Below are 25,290 nucleotides of genomic sequence, written 5' to 3'. Positions count from 1 at the left end.
TTTTAAAAAATTCATAGCTGTGATCCAGTTAATATATTTTTCTATTTTAAAAGCTTAAATTTTTGTATTTCATCATGATGTTATATAGAGCATACTCTCTTTTCTATATATGTCCCCCTTCTGCATTTCTCTCCCCCACTGTCTTGTTCTTAGGTACCGTCAAGTTGTCTCTGACTCATAGTGACCTCGTGTATTGCTGAACGAAACACTGCTTGGTCTTGTGCCAGCCCCACAATCCTTGCTATTCCTGAGCCCATTGTTGCAGCCACTGTGTAAATCCATCTTGTTGAGGACCTTCCCCTTTTTCATTGTCCCTCCACTTTGCCAAGCATGATATCCTTCTCCAGGGAATGGTCCTTCTTACAACATGACCAAAGTAGGTGAGACAAAGTCTGGCCCTTCTCACTTCCAAAGAGCATTCTGGCTGCACTTCTTCGAGGACAAATTTGTTAGTTCTTTTAGCAGTCCACGGTACTTTCAGCATTCTTCGTCAATACCACAGCTCAAAAGCATCGACTTGTCTTCGGTCTTCCTTATTCATTGTCCAGCTCTTACATGCAATTGAAAATACCATGGCTTGTGTCAAGCACACCATAGTCTTCAAGGAAACATCTTTGCTCTTCAGCACTTGAAAGAGGTCCTTTGCAGAAGATTTGCCCAATGCTATATGACATCTAATATCGCCAGCATTATTTCTGTCTCCATGGCCAACTTTTCCAATTACCGATGATTGTTCTTTGTTTCCAACTTTTGCATTCCAGTCCCCAGTGATAATCAGCCCATCTCAAGTACATGTTTGGTCAATTTCAGACTGCAGACAATAGTAAAAATCTTCAGTTTTCTCATCTTTGGCTTTGGTGGTTGATGCATAAATTTGAATAATAGTTGTATTAACAGAGTTTCCTTGTAGGCATATAATAAATATTATTCTATCACTGACAGCATTGTACTTCAGAATAGATCTTGAAACATTCTTTGTAACAATGAATGCCACACCATTCCTCTTTAATTTGTTATTTCCGGTGTAGTAGATCATATGGTTATCTGATTGAAAATGGCCAAAACTGATCCTTTTCAGCTCACTAATGCCTTGGATATCAAACTTTGTGCATTCTATTTCATTTTTGACAACTTCCAATTGTCCTAGATTCTTACTTTGTACATTCCATCTTCTGATTATCAGTGGATATTTGGAGCTGTTTCTTTTTATACTGAGTTGTGCCACTTCAGCAAATGGAGGCCCCAAAAGCTCTACTTTATCCTGTCATTAAGATAGGCTCTACTCTAATGAGGCAGTTCTCTCCTAGTCATATTTTGAGTGCCTTCTGACCTGACAGTGTCATCTTCTGCACTGTATTGGACAGTGTTTCAGGGCTATTCATAAAATTTTCCAATAATATATCAGACAGTGTTTCACTACTATTCATAAGGTTTTCATTGGCCAATACTTTGAGAAGTACATGGCCTCTTCCTTCGACAGACAAGTTCATCTCCCTTAGATGTTCCAACCACTCCCCTCACTTCCTGGACTTCCTCCTACCTGTTCCTGCCAGCCCTGTCTTCTGCTGCTCCCTGCCACCTGGTGGCTGTCCCCTGCTTGTCTTACCTGTTCCAGCCCCCGGCCTTGTCTGGTGCTGCTCTCTGCTGCGTGGGGGCTGTCCCTGCCCTCCTTACCTGTTGCGGCTGCTGGCCCTGTCTCCCCCTGTCTACTTTCAGATTCATTAAGTGAACTTCTCTATTCTCTGTCCCTGCTGTCTACTTTCCCTTTAATTCCCTACTTCCTTTCTTAGTTCCCTTTGTAGGCTTATCTTTCTCTACCCCAAGGAACAATCCTAGGCTGCATTTATTACTCCTCATTCTCTTCAGAGGGATTTTCATCCACACCCTTGGTTTTAATTTCATATCCATGCCAATGTCCACTATTGTTCCACATCTTCACTATCACTTGTTATTGTTCACACTAACTCATTCACTACTGTTCAGTCGAATCCATCTCATAGAGACCCCTCCTTGGGTTTCTGAGGCAATATCACTGCGGAAGTAGATTGCTCAGTCTTCCTTTTGAGCAGTGGCTGGTGGGTTTGAACTGACAGCCTTCTGGTTAGCAGTCAAAATGCCTTAAACACTATGCCACCAGAGCTCCCCTTGTTAGTCTTTTTAATTTTAGTGATTCTGTTGTATATGCAAGGGGTTATGGCGGTGTAGTGTTTAAGGCATTTGGCTGCTAACCAAAAAGGTCAGTGATTCAAACCCACCAGCCACTCTGCAGAAGAAAGATGGGAGTTATCTGCTTCCATAGAAATTTATAGCCTTGGAAACCCAGTGGGGGTTGCTTTGAGTTGGAGCCAACTTGATGGCAGTGAGTTTGGTTTTGTTAGTTTATATGTAGTGGTGCATAATTGTGATTTTAATTTGTATTAAATCATTTATGCTCTTGCCTGCTTAGTAAGAGGATATACAGTTTGAACATCTCAAAGCTGCTCATACACAGCTATTAAATGTTGGTGTTCTTCAGAAGATTGTGCTCAGCTCTTTTTGCTTCTCACTCTACATGTTATACCAACATCATATTTTCTTCCTTTGTGTTTATATGTTACATCTTTTTTTAATGATTTCCAAATCTTCATATCCAAATCAACTTCTCTGCAACCTCAGACATATATCTGTCTACCTTTGAGACATTTCTTCTAAAAGCTCAACAGATACCTCAGATTCATTAAGTGAACTCGGTATTCAGTGATTCATTCAATAGAATCTATTTGATCTGCCAGAGATTTAAGACTGCTCCTACTTTCTTCTTTTTCATGTTTCTTATATGTTGTTATGTGCCGTCGAGTCAGCCCTGACTCATAGCGACCCCTCCTTGGGTTTCCGAGGCAGTATCACTACGGAAGTAGGATTGCCCAACCTTCCTTCCAAGGAGTGGCTGGTGGGTTTGAACCGCCAGCCTTCTGGTTAGCAGTCAAGTGCCTTAGCCACTATGCTGCCAGAGCTCCCTGTTTCTTATATAGCCAGTAATAAATACTAAGCTGTACTGCCATAGGTTTACTTTAGGCCTTTATAACTAATCTACTAAATTACTATAATATGCTTTTCTACTCTTGATTAGATGTTTTATAATAGAAATTGGAGTCTCAAGGCTGCAGTCAAGGTGTTAGGACTGGTTTCTCACCAAAGTTTGGAGAGGGATCCCCTTTCAGATCCCCTCAGGTTGTTGACAGAATTAATTTCCTTGTGACTATACTGTTTATGAGGAGCTCTGGTGGCGTAGTGCCTAAGGCATTGACTGTTAACCAGAACGTTGGTGGTTCAAACTCAGCAGCCACTTCTCAGAAGGAAGACTGGGCAGTTTACTTCTGTAGAGATACTGCCTCGGAAATACAAGGAGGGGTCGCTATGGGTTGAAATTGACTCACGGGCAGTGAGTTTGTTGTTTTTTTGTTTATAGTATTCATAACAGCTTTGTTCCATGTTTTTGGTTTTCATTGTTCTTTCTATCTTCTTGACATTCCAAGATTCCTTTTTTAAATAATTTTCTTTCTATTTTAAGAACTTCCTTTGTTGCTGTTGTTGTTAAGTGCCGTCGAGTTGTTTCCGACTCATAGCGACCCCATGCACAGCAGAACAAAACACTGCCCGATCCTGCTCCAGCCCCACAATCCCTGCTATACTTGAGCCCATCATCGCAGCTACCATGTCAATCCATCTCATTGAAGGCCTCCCCCTCTTTCGTCGACCCTCCACCCTACCAAGCATGACATCCTTCTCCAGGGAATGGTCCCTTCTTACAACATGACCAAAACAGGTGAGACGAAGTCTGGCCATTCTTGCTTCCAAGGAGCATTCTGGCTGCACTTCCTCCAGGACAGATCTGTTAGTTCTTTTAGCAGTCCATGGTACTTTCAGCATCCTCTGCCAGCACCACAACTCAAAAGCATCAACTCTTCTTCAGTCTTCCTTATTCATTGTCCAGTTCTCACATGCATACGAGGCGATTGGAAATATCATGGCTTGTGTCAGGCGCATCTTAGTCCTTGGTAATTTTTTATTAGAAAATATCTAATGTGAAAATACTAAGAGAAAATCTGAACTTGAATGAAATAATACAGTTACAAATGACTTAAACAAAAATGACACGTAATTTGGAATTATTGGACAAAGATTTTAGGCATTTGACTGCTAACCAGTAGGCTGGCGGGCCAAACCCACCAGCTACTCCTCGGAAGAAAGACTGGGCAATCTATTTCCACAGAAATACCACCTCGGAAACCAAAGGAGAGGTTACTATGAGTCGGGACTGACTTCAACGATACTGAGTTTGGATTTTTCTTTTTATTGTTGTGCTGGCAATGAAAGAGGGTGTTGCCCATTACTGCCAGGTGGGGATAAAAGTCCAGGTTCTCCGCTAAGCCTTCTTAGACAACCCAGGGAGAAGGTCAGGAATGCCTCATTACTGCTGAGTGGAGGTGATATTTCAGGCTCTTCAGTTGACCTCTGCTAACATCACCCTGCCTGGGAAGTAGACCAATGTCTTATTAATGGTCCTACATGACCTCTGCTGATACTGCAGATCAGGGGAGAAGGCCTTACTGTCACTAATACCAAAACCAAACTCACTGTCACTGAGTCGAATCCAACTCATGATAACCCTTCTTTGGATTTCTGAGGTGGTATCACTACTGAAGTAGATAGATTGCCCAGCCTTCCTTGGTGGTAAAAGTTTTAACTTCCCACTCAGCCTCCTATGACTCTAGCAGGGAAGGAGAGTGATCCCACATTACCATTGTGTGGAGTGAAAGTCTAGGATCCCCACATGGTCTCCACTAAACCTATGGAGGGGAGGGATACTTACAACTCCTGGGTGAGGATGAAAGTCCTCACTCCCCACTTGGACATCTTTATACCACTGTAGTAGGGAGGAGGGGGGTTGCCTCATTAAAGCTGGTTGAGGGTAAAAGTCTAGATTCCTTACTTGACCTTTGCTGAGTGAGGGGTGAAGGAAGGTAAGGCTGTTTTGTTTTTCATGATGTTTGGATTGGGTAGTAAGATTATTTTCTGTATTAGTTTCTTTTGATGCTGTAAATAATTACCACAAATTCAATGGGTAAAAACAACACACGGTTATAATTTTATAATCCTGGATATCAGAAGTAGTAAACGGGTTTCATTGAGCTAAAATCAAGGTGTTGGCAGGGCTGTGTTCCTTTCTGGAGACTGTAAGAGAGAGTCTATTACCTCATCTTTCCCGCCTCGTAGAGGCTGCTCACATTCCTTGACTTGTGGCTCTTTTACATCTCAAAGCTGGCAATGGCCAGTAGCATCTTTCTCATATCTCATCATTCTGACATTGACTTTTCTTCCTCCCTCTTTCACTTATGAGGACTCTTGAGATTATATTGGGCCCACTCTGATGATCCAGTATAATCTTTCAGTAGACCCAAGCTCAGGTGATTAACAATGCTAATTTTATTTGCAACCTTAATTCTCCTTTGCCATGTAAGTTAACATTCATAGGTTCTGAGGATTAAGAATTCTTTGTGGTCATTTTTCTGTCTATCACATTCTCTAAAAATTTTCTGTCTTGCTAAGTTACTCCTTTCCTTTGACTGGAGAGAGCAGGCTTTTCTTGGTGCTTTTTTTTTTTCCTGCTGACATTAGCATTTTCAAGTTACTGTCTTCTCCAGCACCTAGTTGAAGGTATATGAGGCAGAAAGAACTCACCACCAGTTGTTCTTCAGTCCCAATGTTAGTTTCTTCTACTCTGCTTTCTCAAAGCCATTTTATGTTTGTTTTGTGTATAACATCTGGAGTTTTTAACTGTGCTTAGTGAGAGGAATAGGAAGAAGGATTCATATTCTATCTTGAGCCTCAATCAGAAGTTTCCAATATTGTTTATCCACTCCCCAGTCCTCTTTATCTTATAATGTAATATTTCAAGCCAATACCATAAGTATTTCAGTATTTGTCACAAGCACATAAAGGCTTTATTTAAAAATAACTGTAATGTTATTATTATAACTAACACAATTAGTAATTACTTGCTAATGTCTGTATTCATGAATAGAAATTTAAAGCCACAGAAAGCCATACTTTTTTCTCCATGGTTGTGCTTTTTACTTAACATACAGTTAAGTTCATTTATTTCAATTTGATTTCAGTATTTTGTTGTTGTTGTTGTTGTTAGGAGCCATTGAGTCGGTTTGACTCATAATGACTCTAAGTACAACAGAATGAAACTACCTGGTCCTACACCATCCTCAATTGTTGCTTGAGCCCTATGCTCCAGCCACTGTGTCAATCTATCTCATGTCCTTTTTTTCGCTGACCCTAGTTTTGCAAGCATGATGACTTTCTCTAAGGACTAGTCCCTCCAGATAACATGTCCAAAGTATGTGAGAAAAGGTTTTGCCATCTTCAATTCTAAGGGGCTTTCTGGCTGTACTTTGAAGACAGATTTGTTTGTTCTTCTGGCAGTCCATGGTATACTCAATATTTCAATATTCTTCGCTGTCTTAACTAGATTCTCTAGAGAAACAAAATCAATGAAGCTTTTATATATATAACTTTCTCATATATATATATATATATATATATATGTATGTATGTGTATATAAATATGTGTATACATGTATATTAGAGAGAGAGGTAGAGATAGAGACAGAGAGATAGATTTATCTCTCACGGCTGTAGAGGCTGGCCAGTTGCAAGTCCATGGGTCAGATGTCAGGCTGGAGGCTTCTCTTCAGTCTTGTAGCTGCAGGGGCCAATGAATCCCAGATCAGCAAGCAATACAGCAGGCTGCTGGCTGAGGAGGCTGATGAATCCAAGATCAGTCCAAGATCATCAGGTAGGATGATAGGCTGTAAAGTCAACAATCCCATGTTCATTAGGTAATATGGTAGATTGCTGGTTCAAGTCAGATGATGATAAGCCAGATGCAAGATCCATATTGAATAATAAGAAAGAGAGCTTTGCCAGAATATCCATATTTATTGGGAGTAGGCCATACCACTGAAGAAACTCCTTTTAAACTGATTGGCTGCTCATAAGAGACTTCATCATGGAGGATAACTACATTATCACTGGCAAACCGCTGCGAAGAGTGGCACAGCCTAGTGGACACACATCCTTAAACATAACATTCGCCACCATCTTAATTCGAAGACCTAAATTCTTTGGTCTTCTTTGTTCCTTGTCCAGCTTTTGCATACATATGAGGCAATAAAAATATCATGGCTTGGTTCAGGAGCACCTTTGTTTTCAAAGTGACATCTTTGTTTTCTAAGACTTTAAAGAGGTCTTCTGCAGCAGATTTGCCCAATGCAATACAATGTTTGATTTCTTGACTTCTGCTTCCATGGGCATTGTTAGGCTGGATTCTCTAGAGAAGCAAAAACCAGTAAAGCTTATATATATAGATAGATAGAGAGAGAGAGAGAAATTTAACTTAGGAAAATGGCTCACACACTTATAAAAGCTGGCAAGTCCCAAGTTCTTGGATCAAACATCAAGCTGAAAGCTGTTGCTGACTCACGCAGCTGCAGGGACTGACGAGCTCAAGGTTGACAGGCAGTATACCAGCTGTCGACTCCAACGAATGATGAATCCAAGATCACCAGGCCAAATGGTGAATTGTTCCCTTATGGACAGTTGTAGGCAGCACAACAGGATCCCGATCCACAGAAGAGTGTCTCGTTTTCCCTGGATGTCCATAACTGTATTTGAAACAGGCCACGCCCTTAGGGAAACTCCCTTTCAATGGATTGGTTGCTCAAAACATATACATCCGATCTCATCATGGGAATAACCCCCATCACAACTGCTTAAAGAGCTTAGAATTGTGGTCTAGCCAAGTTGACACACACCTCCAACTAGCACACCCATTGTCAACTTGGCAGTTGTACACATCTTCTTAACCATAATATATAATCTCTAAATGAGGACAATTATAAAGTCATATTTGCACCTAACATGATACACTAACATGCATGCAACCAAAATGTATTAACCCTGTTTACATTTCATAGTTCATAATGGAAGGAAACAAAATATTTGATGCACAAGTACAATGAAGAAATATAACTATCACAGTCCTTGTTTCTGCAACTGGTCACATGGTCCTAGCTGATATTCAGAACTATCTTCTTCCACCACCCATTCTGTATTTCCCTTGCTCTCAGCAATCACCTCAGCTGGTCGTGTTCTTTGCCTGGTGGGGTGATCCACACCTTCATTCTTGAAGGGTCTGGGCCATTAGTAGTCATATCAGAATTGGGTTGCTATAATTTTCTGTTGACTTTAATCATAGGGCATGGTAGTACTAAGAGACATCCTAAAGAATCTCCTGTATTCCAGGCATATTCTTCTTTACCTCCATTTTGTAATGTCAATCCAATTTCCCCTTGGTGTGCAGGATCTATCTCACCAGGTAGTACAGTAACACCCTTCTTTGTCTGTTGAACCAGAAGCATGATGAATCCAAAATGGCTGAGTGGCATTCTTACCTTCAGTTCAGGGCAATCAGTATTGTGTCTCCAGGTGAGAGTGTTCCTCCTTTTGGGACTAGGATCTCCAGACCCACAGAGCATAGAGTAGCAGGGACAGGAAGCAAAAAATTTTTGAGTGGGTCACTAGGGGTAATAGTGAGTGGTACCACTCCTGTTTCCACCCCTTGGTTCCTGGACCCATGAATCCTGACTATTGGAGAACCAGGACCATATATTGGACGCTGGTTTAGAGCATATACAGTTTCCTGGAGAGCATTGCCCCAGCCCTTCAAGATATTGCCACCTAGCTGGCACTGTAATTGTGTTTTTAGTAGGCCATTACATCATTCCATCAAGCTACTTCAGCATGATGGGGAACATGGTAAGACCAATGAATTCCATGAGCACAGGCCCATTGCCACACTTCATTTACTGTGAAGTGAGTCCCTTGATTCTAAGCAGTGGTGTGTGGGATACCATGACATAAGGCATTCTGTAAGTCCACAGATGGTAGTTTTGGCAGAAGCATTGCATGCAGGGAAGGCGAATCCATATCCAGAATAAGTATCTATTCTAGTAAGAACAAAACGCTGTCCTTTCCATGATGAAAGTGGTTCAGTATTATCAACTTACCACCAGGTTGCTGGCTGATCACCCTGGGAAATGGTTCCATATCATGGATTCAGTGTTGGTCTCTGCTGCTGGCAGATTGGGCACTCAGCAGTGGCGGTAGCCAAATCAGCCTTGGTAAGTGGAAGTTGTTGTTGAGCCCATGCATAACCTCCATCCCTGCCACCATGGCCACTTTGTTCATGAGCCCATTGGACAAGGATAGGAGTAGTTGTGGAAAAAGGATGACTGGTTTCTACTGAATGTGTCATCCTATCCTGCCTCCTGCTCCTGGCCCACTGAAGCTGGAGGCCTTGGGATGGAGTTATAGTCACTACCCAAGAGTGAGGGGGCAAGGCTGCCATGCCCAAGAGGGAGAGGAATGGGGCCTGCCAGGCCAAGGGGGTGAGGTTGCCACTGAGGAACTAGTGGACTGGAACCACCCAGTGAATTAAATCTATACAGATACCGCTCACTGAAGATCTGTACAGATGCCAAGTTAACAAAGGGTGGAATTGTGGTAGTTAAGGTTTGTATCAACTTGGCCAGACTTGCTTGAGTGGCTGGGCAGCTGAATGTAGTTATTCCCCATGGTGAGATTGGTAATTAACTCCCTGTGATGGAATCTGTTGGAGCAGCTGAGTAGCTGCCTTTGGGTATGTGATCTGCTTCCATATGTAAGAAACAGCTTTAGGAATGGTCCCTAGCTTATGTGTGGCACGCTTGAACCCTGCATGTAGCCATGTCATTGTTCAGCAACCTGCCATGCTCTGCTGATCTTGGGACTTTTAATGGACTTGAATTAATGTCCTGCTGTGTGGTTTGGTAACATCGGGACTGTGCCTTTATAGTTGTCAACCTTGGGCTTGTTGGCCTCAGCAGGCAGCAGCTGAGTGAAGAAAAACCTCTAGCTTAAGTGGGCTGGGAGCAGGAGGCAGAGCTGAAGCCCACGGTCGAGGGACTTTCACCTAGGCCCTAGAGCCTGGAACTTTGAACTCGGACTTAAAGCCTCCAAACTGTAAGAGAATAAGCTCCTATTGTTTCAAGCCATCCCATTTGTGGTATATGCTTGTCAGAGTGATGCTAGGTAACCCGAACAGACATTGATTATGTATCCAAGTAAAATGAAATCTTTGACAGCTTCACTTGTTTCTCAACTTATCATGATGTTGTTTATTGGTCCAGTTGTGAGGATATGTGTTTTCTTTATGTTGAGGTGTAAATAAGACTGACGGTTATAGTGTTTGATTTTTATTAGTAAGTGCTTCAAGTCTTCTTCACTTTCAACAAGTGAGGTTGTCATCTATATATCCACAGGTTGTTAATGAGTCGTCTTCCTCCAATACTGATGCTACATTTTTCTTCATATAGTCTGGCTTCTTGGATTATTTGCTTAGCATACAGATTGAATAAGTATGCTGAAAAGATACAACCCGGATGCACATTGTTTTTTATTTTAAACCATGGACCCTTGTACTGTTCAAACCACTGCCTCTTGGTCTGTGTACATGTTCTACATGGGCACACTTAAGTGTCCTGAAATTCCCTTTCTTGATAATGTTATCCATGATTTATTACGATCCACACAGTCAAATCCCTTTACATAGTCCAATTTCATAGTTTTTGCATTCTGTTGGATCACTTTTCTTTGAAATTGGTACAAATATTGATTTTTTCCAGTTTTTGGCCAGTAAACTGTTTTCCAAATTTCTTGGTATAGATGAATGATTGCTTCCAATTTTGCATCCATTATTTGGAACATCTCAATTAATATTCCATCAATTCCTGGAACCTTTTTTTCACCAATGCTTTCATTGCTGCTTGTACTTCTTCCTTCACTGCCAGTGGTTGTTGATTATGTGCTACCTCTCAGTATGACTGAACATCAACCATTTCTTTTTGGCACAGTGATTTTGTATATTCCTTCCATCTTCCTCTGATGTTTCCTTCACCATTCAATATTTTGACCCTTGAATCCATCAGTATTGCAACTTAAGGCTTAAATTTTGTCTTCTTCTTTTAGCTGAGAAATGATGGTCAAAGTCTTCCCTACTGATTTTCTAACTCCAGATCTTTGTACATTTCTCTATAATACTTTGTCTTCTCAAGCTGCCCTTTGAAATCTTATGGTCAACTCTTTCACTTCATCATGTCTTCCATTCACATTGGCTATTCTACGTTCACGAGCAAGTTTCAAAGTCAATTCTAACATCTGTTTTGGTCTTTTCTTTCTTTTTTAAGGATTTCTGGTGGTGCTGTGGTTAATGCATTGGGTTAATAACCAAAAGGTTGGTGGTTCAAACCCACCAACTGCTCCATAGGTGAAAGATGAGGCAGTCTGCTCCTGCAAAGATTTACAGCCTTGGAAACCCTATGAGGCAGTTCTATTCTGTCCTAAAGAGTTGCTAGGAGCTGCAATTGACTTAGTGACACTGTGTTACATTTTTGTTTTCTTCATGTGTGATGTCTTTAATGCCATCCCACAGCTTGTCTGGTCTTCAGTCATTAGTGGTCATTGTATCAACTCTATTCTTGAGATGGTCTCTAAATTCAGGTGGGGTTTTCTTAAGGTTGTACTTTGGCTCTCCTGGAATTGTTTTAATTTTTTTTCAGCTTCCACTTTGTAAAAAGCACGGGGGGAGGGGGCAGCATCTTCTAACTTCACAAGAGAGAGCCATGATCACCATCAGCAGCCTGAGTCTTATTTCTATGAGGCCAGTCATGCTGCCACCTCCAAACTGTTTACCAACTCTAACACCAACCATGCTTTCCACAGTACTGTCTACTTCTCTGCTGGATTCATTGCGTTGGGCCACACAGAACTCACAGGTAATACTCATGATTATGGGCTTATAAGGGAAGGAACAGATTATAATTCAGGTTCAGGAATATACTCAGGATACAATTCTTTGATCAAGTCAGCCTCCCTTCAGTTATTCCCAAAGGCACACCTCTTTTTGGCCCTTGACTTTTCGACTTTGGCTCTGTCCTGCTATGCGGGTGTTATAAAACTCTTAACTCTGCTAATCAGTACACCTAGGTATATCCCTCTGCTTTGTCAGCAAGCCTCCTGCCCAAAGACATTTAGCTTTCTCCCTTGGTGGGCCTCCAAGTGTGCCACTCTGTATTGTGCCTCTTGGTTCTGCTTCCACCATCTCTCTGATGACTCCCTGCTAGTCTCTGTGCCTGGGAGGTCCAGTGCAAGCATCTCAGGTCCAAGGCCACGCTATACTCCACTTCCAGCTCTTCTCTCTTGGTGGTATTAAGATTCCCCCTTTCTGCCTCTGGGAGGGCTCATTTTAACAGAACTAACCAGTCTTCACATTAGAGTTCCATATACCTTATTTGCACAGATCCACCCCCACAAAGGTGCCACCTTATTTACGTAACTAATAAGCTGTTTGATCCCTTTGGTGGGCCACAAACACCTCACATATGTGTGGTCTGTCCAGTAATCTCGTGGGAGTCACAAAGACCATGGCTAGAAGAGCCATACCAAGTCATTCACTGCACCACACCCTTGAACTTGCATAGGAGCAATTGGTGGTCAATTTTGCAGTCAGCCCCTTGCTTTGTTCTTACTGATGATACTGAGCTTCTCCATCATCTCTTTCCTTAGATGTGCTCTATTTGACATCTTGCGAGGTCCATGTGTATAGCTGCCATTTATGTTGTTGAAGAAAGGTATTTGCAATGGTTCAGTCATTGGTCTTGCAAAATTCTGTCATGCAATCTCTGGCATTGTTTCTTTCACCTAGACCATATTTTCTAAATAACGATCCTCCTTTCTTTCCAACTTCACATTCCAGTTACCAGTAATTATCAGTACATCTTGATTGCATGTTTGAAAAATTTCAGACTGTAGAAGTTGGTAAAAATCTACAGCTTCTTCATCTTTGGCATTAGTTGGTGTGTATGTTTGAACAATTGTCTTATTAACTGGTCTTCTTGTAGATGTGTTGGTGTTATCCTATCACTGACAGCCCTGTACTTCAGGATAGATCTATTAATATTCTTTTTGATGTATGAATGTGAAGAATGTGATGGCATTCCTCTTTACTTCATTCCTGGCATAGGAGATCTTATGATTGTCCAATTCAAAATGGACAATACCAGTCCACTTCAGTCAGTGTTGTTGTTTTTTGGTGCCATCAAGTTAGGTCCAACTCATGGTGGTCCTATGTACAACAGAATGAAACACTGCCTGGCCCTGTACTGTCCTCATAATCCTTGCTTTGCTTGAGCCCATTGTTGCAGCCACTATGCCAATCCATCTTTTTGAGAGTCCTCCCCATTTTTGCTGACCTTTCACTTTACCAAGCATGATATCCTTCTCCAGGGAATGCTCTCTTCTGACAACAAGATCAAAGCAGGTGAGACAAAATCTGGCCATTCTTGCTTCCAAGGAGCGTTCCTGCTGCACTTCCTCCAGGACAGGTTTGTTCATTCTTCTGGCAGTCCAGTTTACCTTCACCAATACCACAATTCAAAGGCATAAACTCTTTTTCTCGATTTTCCTTACTCATTGTCCAACTTTCACATGCGTATGCAGCAATTGATGAGACCATGGCTTGAGTTAGGTGCACCTTAGTCTTCATAGTGACATCTTTGCTCTTCAACACTTTGAAGAGGTCTTTTGCAGCAGACTTGCCCAGTGCAGTATGACATCTAATTTCTTGACTGCTGCTTCCTGGGTGTTGACTGTGGATCCAAGTAAAATGAAACCCTTGACAACCTAAATCTTTTCTCCATTTATTGTAATGCTGCTGTTGATCAGTTGTGAGGATTTTTGTTTTCTTTATGTTGAGGTGTGATCCATACTGCAGACTGTAGTCTTCAATCTTCATCAGTAAGTGCTTCAAGTTATCTTCACTTTCAGCAAGCAAGGTTGTATCACCTGCATATCGCAAGTTGTTAATCAGTCTTCCTCCAATGCTGCTGCCACATTGTTCTCCATATAGTGCAGCTTCTTGTATTACTTGCTCAGTGTACAGATTGAATAAGCATGGTAAAAGGCTAAAATCCTGACGCACACCTTTCCTGATTTTAAACCATGCAGTATCCTCTTGTTCTGTTGCAATGACTGGCTCTTGGTCTATATATAGGTTCTTCATGAATACAATAAAGGTTTCTGGAATTCCTATTCTTAACAATGTTATCCATAATTTATTAAGATCCACACAGTGAATGCCTTTGCATAGTCAGTAAAACAGAAGTAACATCTTTCTGATATTTTTTGCTTTCAGCCAAGATCCATCTGATATCAGCAATGACATCCCTCATTCCATGTCCTATTCTGTATCTAGATTGCATTTCTGGAAATTCCCTGTCAGTATACTTCTGCAGCCATTTTTAAATTATGTTCAGCTCATTAATACCTAGGACATCATTCTTTATGCATTCCATTTTATTTTTGACGAATTCCAATTTTTCTAGATTCATACTTTGTACATTCTTCTTCCAGTCATTCATCCATGCTTACAGCTGTGTCTTTTCATTTCAAGTCATGCCACATCAGCAAATGAAGGTCTCAGAAGGTTTACTTCTTCCATATCATTAAGGTCCACTCTTCTTTGAGGAGACAGCTCTTCCTCAGTCATATTTTGAGTGCCTTCCAACCTGAGGGACTTATCTTTGGCACTGTATCAGACAATGTTCTGCTATTCATAAGGATTTCACTTGCCAAGTTTTTCATAAGTGTATCTCTACATCTTCTTTTCTACTCTGTCTTAGTCTGGAAGCTCTGCTGAAACTTGTCCACCCTGGGTAACCCTGGTGGTATTTGAAATTCTGCTGGTGTAACTTTTAGCATCACAGCTATTTGCAAGCCACCACAGTACGACTGACAGATGAGTCCTTTTTGATTGCATCATATTAATCATATGACTCCAAAGTTAGAACTATGCACTAAGGTGTTGTCTAGTTTTATCTCTGCCATTTCTACCTTGTTTCTTTTTCCTCTATAGGTAATTATTTATTAATTTTTGGTCTAATCTTATATCTTTATGGAATATAAGTAAATATATATGTATGAATTTATATTTTTCCTTCACTATAAACACTGCTCTGCCTCTTGCTTTTAACTCACTGTATTGTGGAAATCCATATATGTGGATCATTTGTGCCTGCCCTTTTTTTTTTTTTAACATCTGAATAATATTTTTTTATGTTGATACATCACTTTTAGTTAACCAGTTGTTCAACTGATGAAAATTTTAGTTGTTTCATTCTTTTGTTCTTACAGATAATGCTACAATTAATAGATTTATTAATATATTACTTCAGATATTGCCAATGGATTGTTGAGATTGACTCCTACAAGTGTGTTTGGTGGGTGAAAGGCTAAATGCATCTGTAATATTGCTTGCTGTTGTTATTGTTAGGGGCTGTCAAATCACTTCTGACTCATAGTGACCCTTTGTATACCAGAATGCAACAAACAGCCTTGTCCTGTGTCATCCTCATAGTTGTTACTGCTTGAGCTCATTGTTCAAGCCACAATGTCTGTCCATCTTGTTGAGGGTCTTCTTTTTCCCTGATTCTCCACTTTTCCCAGCATAATGTCCTTCCACAGCATGTACCAAATTACCCTCCACAGGCATTTATTGTAATGCATTTTCACCAGCAGTGTACAAGAGTATCTGTTTTCCCATAACCAATCTAATGGAGTATGTGCCCAGTTTTTGGATTTTTGCCTATCTGATCAATTCGAAATTTTATCTTGGAGAAACATTAGTTTACATTTTTCTTATTATGATCATCTGTTACATACTTTGTCCTCATATCAGTGAACACACAGGCTGTTTGCCAAGAACCAATATATCTTAGCATATTTTTAGAATATTGCATTTGTTGAAATATTTAATTACCGTCTTGGAGGTGCCTATAACCAATTCTAATCCAGGACCTATAAAGTACGTGTAGGAAGTGCCTTCCTGTTACAAGTCTCTCTAGAACAGAAGATAGCTTTGAAAATTTTCAGTAGTATATCATTAAAGAAATTTCAAATAACATGTCATTAGAAAAGGTAAAGTTTTTTAAGTATAAGGATTGAGACACATTAAGTTTTGCTATACAGAATTAAAATAAAGTATTAGTTTCTAGGAAAAAATATCATTTTAATATATTTAGCTACTTCTTATTCATTACTCATAAAAATGTTTTCAGAAAGGAATATGGCATCCTTTATTAAAATTCAAAATACACATTTCCTTCTATCAAATTTCATTTCTTGGAAACTATCCCATAAAAATAAAAACACCGGTATGTAAAGACATACTCTTTTTAAAGAATATCACATAACTGTGACATTGACTTTTTTTCTTCACTCTTTCACTTACACGGACCCTTATAAGTGGGCACATATTCCATTAGACTGGTTATGGGAAAACAAATACTCTCATACACTGCTGATGAAAATGCATTACAATAAATGCCTGTGCAGAGTAATTTGGAACTCCCTCCAGAAGGACATCATGCTGGGAGAAGTAGAGGATCAGGGCAAAAGAAGACCCTCAGCAAGATGGACTTACGATTTTATTGGGCCCACTTGGGTGATCCAACATAATCTCCCTATCTCAAGGTCAGCTGGTTAGCAACCTTAATTTCATTTTTAACCTTAATTCCAGATGTTTACTGGATTTTGTTTGTATCTAAAAACTAGACACAAAGTTAATGCTCACTAAATACAGAAATCACTCAATACATTATGGTATGTTCATAGTGTGTGGTATTACGTAGCCATTTAAAATAAAATTATGAATTAGCGTTATACCAGATGAATAGAAAGGATTTCTCTAAGGATTTTGTTGAAAAAAGGAGATGAGAATGGTGTATATGATACAGTCCCATTCTTGTGAAAACAACAATGACAAAAATAACCCTTAAATATGTACAAATATGTATATGTGTGTGTGAGTGTGTGTCTCTGTGTGTATATGATTGTGTGCCTATAAAGCAAAATATGTGATGGATGCTATAGATTCTTTACTTTTTTTTAAAAACAAATTTAAATTTTTTATTGTGATTTGGGTGAAATTTTACAAAGCAGATTCATTTTACATTCAACAATTCATACACATTTTGTTTCGTGATATTGATTACAATCCCCACAATGTAACAGCTCTCCTTGCTTTCTTCCTATGGTTACTCTTTCCTTACAGCCTTCTTGCCAATACACTCCTGCTTTCTCTAGCTGCTGCTGCTGCTGCTGGGTTTTTTTTTTTCAGAACTTTTTTTTTTTGTCTGCTAACCCTATACGTGGTCATGGGAACATTAACCCTGCCTAGACATACCTGATAGTTCAGCCTGTTTTACTCTCTATCCACCTGTAGATCAATGCTTGCCATCACTGACAATGCAGTACTGTATGTGCAGAAGGGTTCATCTTTGTTGTCTGTACCTCCTATGTACCTCTCTCTGTCTTCCTCTTCCTCAGTGCCACCATGTTGATGTTTGGTACATTGCCCTTCCCTTCACTTGTCAACACTTGTCTGCCTATCTAGCAGTGTTCCCTCCTCTCTATTCCCACCCCTGGTAACCAACAAAGAAAGTTCTCTTCCATATGTAAACCTTTCCTTGACTTTTTATAATAATGAACTAATACAATATTTGTCCTTCTGTGATTGATTTATTTCACTCAGCATAATTTCCTCCAAGTGCATCCATGTTATATGGTTTTTTGCAGACTCTACATTATTCTTTAGTGTTGCATAGTATTCCATTGTGTGTATGTACCATAGTTTGGTTATCCGTCAACCTAGGTTGATGGGAACCTAGGTTATTTCCAACTTTTTGCTATAGTAAATAGTGCTATGATGAACATGGGTTTGCATATATCTGTTCTTGTCTTGGCTCTCACTTCTTTATGATATATACCAACTAATGGGATCACTCCATCCCATTAGTAGGGAAGGGACCATTTCCTGGAGAAAGATGTCATGCTTAGTAAGGTGGAGGGTCAATAAAAGAGGGAAAGGCCCTCGACAAGATGGTTAGACACAGTGGCTGCGGCAGTGGGCTCAAGTATAGCAGGGATCATGGAGCTGGCATGGGACCGGGCAGTGCTTTGTTCTCCTATGCATGGGGTTGCTATGAGTCAGAGACAACTTGATGGCACCTAACAACAGCAATGAGATCACTTTATCAAATGGTATTTTTAATTCTAACTTTTTAAGGAATTGCCATGCTGCTTTCCACAGTAATTATATCATTTTACAGTCCCACCAGCAGTATGTGAGAGTCCCAATCTCTCTATTAAGGCCGGAGGCCAAGGTAGATGGGCCTGGGGCTAGGGGCTGCTTTTTTCTTTGGGTAGCTTTTTATTAAGGCCAGGACCTGAGGTAGCACATAAAAATTTAATTTTTAGAAGGAGAGATTGTTTACTTTTGAGAGGTATGGGAAACAAAAACAAAAAAGGACATAGAAAAGGATAAACAATTTCATTTATGTAAAATTATATGTAGTTGTTGGTTATATGCTTAAAGATGTTAAAACAATTTTATAAAACAGCACCCATTTTTAAAATGTTGTACAGTATATAAATGTAAAGGAGGAAAAATATCTTAGAAACCACAGACTCTTGAGTTTTGATTATTAAGTAAGCATATGTGTAACTTTGGTTTATTTTTGTTTCTATAGTTATTCCACTGACTGAAGATGTTTTAGTAACATTAGGAAAAGAAAAGGTAAGTCATTTAATTAATTGATAGTGACTCTAAATAATTTATAATTGAAATAGTTATGGTAAATTAATGATAAGAACTACAGTGAAATCTCTTTAAAACCATATGAAGTTTTAAATTTCAATTTTAATTATTGTTATTGAGCAGAGTATTTTACTTTAATTTTGAACTTTTAATCAGTTGATAGGATTGATATTTAATATACAAACCATACTCTTACAACTAATTTTCATCTTATTAAACTCTGTTCATAACAAACACATAGAGTTAATCATAGCTAAATGGCTAAACACATATGTATCATCTCAAAACTTAACACTAATGTTAGTAATGGCAGTTTCTTAAAACTGTAAATCAATAAGGTCAAAGTGTAAGAAAGAGGACAAACACAAACAAGAATTATAACAAGTTTGTGGAGTGTGAAAGGAGGTAAGTATATGTACCTTGAGACAGAAACAGTGATGAAAAGAGATACTATATCCTACACAATTGAAGACAATTTATTGTTTAAATGTGGATAAAAGAGACAAGGAAAATCCTTTAAAGTAAGAATGCAGAGTTATAAAACCTCTCCAGGTCTCTTTTATCATCAGGAAACTCTTTACTCACATACTCGAGGAGCAAACGTTTATTATTTGTAGACATTGAATTCAATGTGAAAATTTGAACTCAGGGACACCAGGTTGGGAGTTTAGTAGGGGCATGGAGGCCTATGACAAGAAAGTTTATGTAATATTTTCATTTTGAGTTGTAGTACTATGGTCAGTCACTTCTTCCCTATCTCCAGAGGTACAGGCTGGTGTAAATACATACTCAAATATTATTGTTAAGTGCCATCGATTTAGCAACAGAATGAAATATTGCCAGGACCAGCTTCATCCTCACAGTCTTTGCTGTGCTTGACTCCATTGTTACAGCCGGTCTGCCAGTACCTCTCATTGAAGGTCTTCCCTTTATTCACTGACCTCTACTTTACCAAGCATGATATCTTTCTCCAAGGAGTGGTTCATTCTGAAATGACCAAAATATGTGAAACGAAGTTTGGCTATTTTCACTTCTAAGGAGCATTCCAGCTTCACTTCTTCCAGGACAGATTTAATCGTTCTTCTAGCGATCCATGGTATTTTCAGTATTCTTTGCCAGTATCCCAGTTCAAATGCATCAGTTTTTCTTTGGTCTTCCTTATTTGTTTTTCAGCTTTCACATGCATATGAGACTGTTGAAAATACCATGGCTTGTGTTAGGCACATTTGAGTCTTCAAAGTGACTTCTTTGCTCTTCAACACTTAAAGAGGTCCTTTGCACCAGATTTGCCCAGTGCAATATATCTTCTTACCTTGAATGCTGCTTCCATAGGTTTTGATTATGGATCCAAGTAAATCGAAATCTTTGACAACTTTGCTCTTTTCTCCATTTACTGTGATGCTATTTATTGGTCCAGTTGTGAGGATTTTTATTTTCTTTATGTTGAGGTATAATCTGTACTGAAGACTGCTGTCTTAGATCTTCATCAGTAAGTGCTTCAAGTCATCTTCACTTTCAGCAAATGTTGTGTCATATGCATATCGCAGATTGTTAATGACTCTTCCTTCAATCCTGATGTTGTGTTCTTCATATAGTGCAGCTTCTTGGATTATTTGCTCAACCTACACATTGAATAAGCATGGTGAAAGAATTTAACCCTGGCACACACCCTTTCTGATTTTAAATCATGCAGCATCCCCTTGTTCTGTTCGAACCGCAGCTTCTTGTTCTCATGAGAACAATTAAGTGTTATAGAATTCTCTTTCTTCACAACATTATCCATAATTTGTTATAATCCACACAGTTGAATGCCTTTGCTTAGTCAATAAAACACAGGAAAATACCTTTCTGGTATTCTTTGCTTTCAGCCAAGATCCATCTGACATCAGCAATGATATCCCTCATCTCAAGTCCTCTTCTGAATCCATCTTGAATTTCTGGAAGTTCCTTGTCAATATACTGTTACAACCGTTTTTGAATTCAGCAAAATTTTACTTGCATGTGATATTAATGATATTATTAGATAATTTCCATATTCTTTTGGATCACCTTTCTTTGGGATGGGCATAAATATGGGTCTCTTCTAGTTGATTGGTTAGGTAGCTGTCTTCCAAATTTCTTGGCATAAAGAAATAAGTGCCTCCAGCACTGTATCCATTTGTTGAAATATCTTAATGGGTATTCCCTGAATTCCTGGAGACTTGTTTTTCACTAATTCCTTTAGTGCATCTTTGACTTCCTTCTTCAGTACCATTGTTTTTGATCATATGCTACTTCCTGAAATGGTTGAATGTCAACCAATTTTTTATGGTACAGTGACTCTGTGTATGACTTCTGTCTTTTTTTCCACATCATTCAGTATTTTGCCCAAAGCATCCTTCAGTATGGAAAGTTGAGTATTGAATTCTTTCTTCAGTTCCTTAAGGTTGAGAAATGCCAAGTGTGTTTTTTCCTTTTGGTATTTTAATTCCAGGTTGTTAGGCCAAAGTAAACCCAAGCCACCAACATTTCAGTTGGCAGCTTCCTCCAGGTGTCAGGCCCTGTTGAGACAGCCTGATAAGACAACCGAGGTGGCAGAACCCACCCAGGCTGGAAAGTCCCACATGATGACAAACTTCCTCCTGTGAAGCCCCCTCATGGTAATTAGGTGCAGACCCACGCCAACAGCTAATTGGACCCCGCCATTTCCTTAGTGTCCCCAATTAGGTCCTCTCTGTGTCTGTAAGAATCTATCCCCCCTGCCCGGGGTGCGACATCTCTGGCCTTGATGCCAGGGCACGAGAACCTCGCCCGGGAGTGCTAATAAACTGCTTCTCTGAAACAACACCGTGTCCTGGTGTCCCGGCAGCCCAGCAGTACACAGGTCTTTGTGTATTTCATTATAATACTTTACTCTGTCTTCTTGAGCCACACTTTGAAATCTTCTTTTCAGCTGTTTTATTTCATCTCTTCCATTTACTTTAGCTATTGTACGTTTAAGAGTATGTTCCGAGTTTCTTTTGACATGCATTTTGGCCTTTCCTTTCAAAAGGTCTTTTTAATGACCTTTTGGTTTCTTCATGTATGATGTTCTTGATGTCATCCCATAACTAATAGGGGGTAAATAATCTTTTCTGGAGAAAGTACATGAGAGAAAAAGCTATAATTATTAATGTTTGGGGGTCCCCTTTGAGAAAGCTAAGTGGCCACACATCCGTAAGGCCCCTTTGTAAACCTAGAGTTTTCAGTAAGCTTTTATTTTTTTTTAATTTTTATTGTGATTTGGGTGAAAGTTTACAGAGCAAATTCATTTTCCATACAGCAGTTCACATACACTTTGTCTCAAGACATTGACTACAGTTTCCCACACTGCAACAGCTCTCTTCCCACTTCCTCCCCATAGTTACCTCTTCTCTGTGTCCTTCCCTCCCATGCGGTTCTGCCCCTTGAGCTATCTCTCTGTGCATACACAGTGAGTTTTCAGTAAGTTTTTGAGTTTTAAATATACATGGCCAGCCAAAGAACACAAGAAATTTGAGAAATTTTTCCAAATGGAAAGGGAGAAAACCGTAATAATTGAACAAAGTCTTAAGGCTAGAAATAGAGCCAATTCGGGGAACAAAAGAAAATTTAAAAAATAATAATGTCTTCACAATAATAAGAAAAAAAATTGAATCCACAAAACAGCAGACTGCCCATAGAAAAAAGACCACTTGATGAGGCAGTCTGATTCTATCAGATTTGCAGCTACGGAAGCACTATGGGGGCAGTTCTACTCTGATGCATAGGGTCATTATAAGTTGGAATCAACTTGATGACAGTGGTTATGTGTTTGGTGTTATACATACAGTTCAGTGTCATTAGTTACATTTTCCACATTGTGGCAACATTCTCATTATTTCTGTTCTGGTTGTTCTATTTCTATTATTCTTGCTTCTCTGCCAGCCCCTACTCCCTGCCACTCTTTCCATCTTTGCTTTAGGGTAAATGTTGATCATAAATCTCATATAGTTGATTGTTTTCATTTGTTTTTTAGTTAAAAGGAGCACAGTACTCACTGGTGATATTGTTTATTTTGTGAGCCAGTTATTATTCATATGAAACATGACCTCTTGGGGTAGTTTCAGTTCAGAGGTTAAAGACTCTCTCAGGGTGATAGTCTCTGTGGTTCCCCCAGTCTCTGTTGATTCAGGAAGTCTGGCCTTTTTCTAAGAGTTTGAGTTTTGTTCCACAGCTTTCTCCCATTTGATCTGGCACTATTTATTGTGGACCTACTCAGAACAGTCAGTAATGGCAGCTGAGCACCATCTAATTCTTCTGGTCTCTGTATAGGTGAGGCCATGGTCCATGTAGACATCTGGTCCTGTAGACTAGTTTCTTTTTTGAATCTTTGGTTTTCTTCTTTTTCTTTTGCTCCAAATGAGTGCAGGCCAATAGTTGTATTTTAGGTGGCCACTTACAAGCTTTTAATACCCCAGAGGCTACTAGCTGAACTAGAATGTACTGCATAAACTTTATAGACTATGGTGTGTCAGTTGATTAAGATGTCCATGATTCTGTATTCCTAAACCTTCAAACCCAGTAAACCAATCCTGCAAGGTGTTTATTAAAGCTGTTATTTTTTATTAAAGAAGTACTTAGAGAATAAGAAAGAGTCCTTAGGAATGAAAATGTGATTGCTGAAATAAGGAAAAAAAAAGTAATTATAGCCATATACATCTTCTAGGGGATCTCTGGTGGCATAGTGCCTAAGGCATTTGACTGCTAACCAGAAGGCTGGAGGTTCAAACCCACCAGCCACTCCTTGGAAGGAAGATTGGGCAGTCTACTTCTGTAGTGATAATGCCTCGTAAACCCAGGAAGGGGTCGCTATGAGTCGGATTCAACTCGATGGCAGTGAGTTTGGCTTTTTTGGTTTTTGACATCTTCTAGAAAGTAGATCAGAAAGGATAATTGGAAAAATAGAAGATATGTTAAGGAAATGACAGTATAAACCTAGAAGTACAGAATGTGACCAGTAGGAATTCCAAGGTAGAAAAAATGGTAAGGAAGATATGATAAAATAAGTAATACATGAACATTTCCTATGATAGAAGGTAAGATTCCCCATCCTGAAAAGGTCCAATTTCAAACATAATGAATTAAAACATAATGATTCAGCACAATATTCATGTTTGGTAGTGGCCTGAGGCTAGAATGGCCAAAATCTGAGCTTGGTACAGTGCCAGGATCCACCTCAGCACTCTTCTTTACTTTCATTTTAGTTATTACAAATAAAAATGACTGCTTGTTTCTACTATTTTGCATTTTCTTATGTAAGTGAACTCCACAGCAGTTGGATCTGTCATTTCTAAATTCTGTTGGTAACTTAGTTCTGATAGCTGATCACAGTGTGTGTCCTGTAGCCATCAGGAATCAAAAGTTCATTTCTCCCAACCTAGCATCTTTCCTTTGGTCAAACAGTGCTTTTGGCATGTTTCAGTGAGTCAGGAATGTACTGTGTATTCCACTTATGATGCCAGTGTGTGAGAGGTTCTCACCCTCAGAATTGATAATTTGCTAGATAAACTCACAGGAGTCAGAAAAGCTGTTATATGTTTATGGTTTATTATGAGCTCTGGTAGCATAGTGGCTAAGGCACTTGACTGCTAACCAGAAGGCTGGCGGTTCAAACCCACCAGCCACTCCTCGGAAGGAAGGTTGGGCATTCTTACTTCCGTAGTGATACTGCCTCGGAAACCCAAGGAGGGGTCGCTATGAGTCAGGGTTGACTCGACGGCACATAACAACAACAACAACAACATACCAAAAGGATACAGATTAAAATCAGCAAATAGAAAAAACACATTGAGCAGGAGAAACCAGGTGCAAATTTGCAGGAGTCCTCTTCCAGTAGATTTACATGGACATGATTAATTCTTCCAGTGATGATAGATGACAGCATATGTGAAGATTGTAAACCAAGGAAGCTCACCTGAGCCTTGATATCCAGGTTTTTCACTAGGTGTCAATCATGTAGGAATGCAGTGCCTATATAACTGACCTCAGCTATTTAGACTCCAGCCCCAGAGCAAAATCAGGTGTTCACCATAAATTACATTATCACCATATACTGTCTATTAATACTCACACTATGTAGCTAAGGCCTCAAGCGTACAAAAATACCCTAATCAGGGAGAATATTTTAGGTGTTCAGAGCCATCTCCCAGGAACAGCCAAGGACTAGTTCTGAAGACATCTTTCTTGAGAGCATGCAGTTCTAGAGCAACACAGACCTGTGGAGTTAATCCTTTCTTGCACATTTTTCATTCTCTTAATGGTTTCTTTTGAAGAACATAAATACCTAATTTATTAAATCTGCTTTATTAAGGTTTGTTTTAAAGTTTGTGCTTTTGTTGTCAAACCTGAGAACTATTTGCCAACTCCAGATCACAAACACTTCCTTGCATCCTTTGTTCTAGAAGTTTTAAAGTTTTAGGTTTCACATTTACTTCCTTGATCTATTTTTA

At 39.5% G+C, this 25,290-nt stretch overlaps 1 protein-coding gene across 1 annotated transcript in view; it reads left to right on the top strand.

Annotated features, from left to right (window-relative positions):
• Positions 1 to 25,290, top strand: part of CENPK (centromere protein K) — a 59,486-nt gene that overhangs the window by 19,415 nt on the left and 14,781 nt on the right. The window contains exon 4 of the mRNA XM_007952855.1: positions 18,735 to 18,781. Within this exon, the coding sequence (XP_007951046.1) occupies positions 18,735 to 18,781 (47 nt within the window). The remainder of the gene's footprint in view (positions 1 to 18,734; positions 18,782 to 25,290) is intronic.

The sequence above is a fragment of the Orycteropus afer genome, unplaced genomic scaffold (assembly GCF_000298275.1).
Source record: "Orycteropus afer afer isolate SDZICR_OR568_19922 unplaced genomic scaffold, OryAfe1.0 scaffold00362, whole genome shotgun sequence".
NCBI lineage: Eukaryota > Metazoa > Chordata > Mammalia > Tubulidentata > Orycteropodidae > Orycteropus > Orycteropus afer.
The sequence above is the reverse complement of the archived record's forward strand: the minus strand, read 5'-3'. Positions and strand labels throughout refer to the sequence as shown.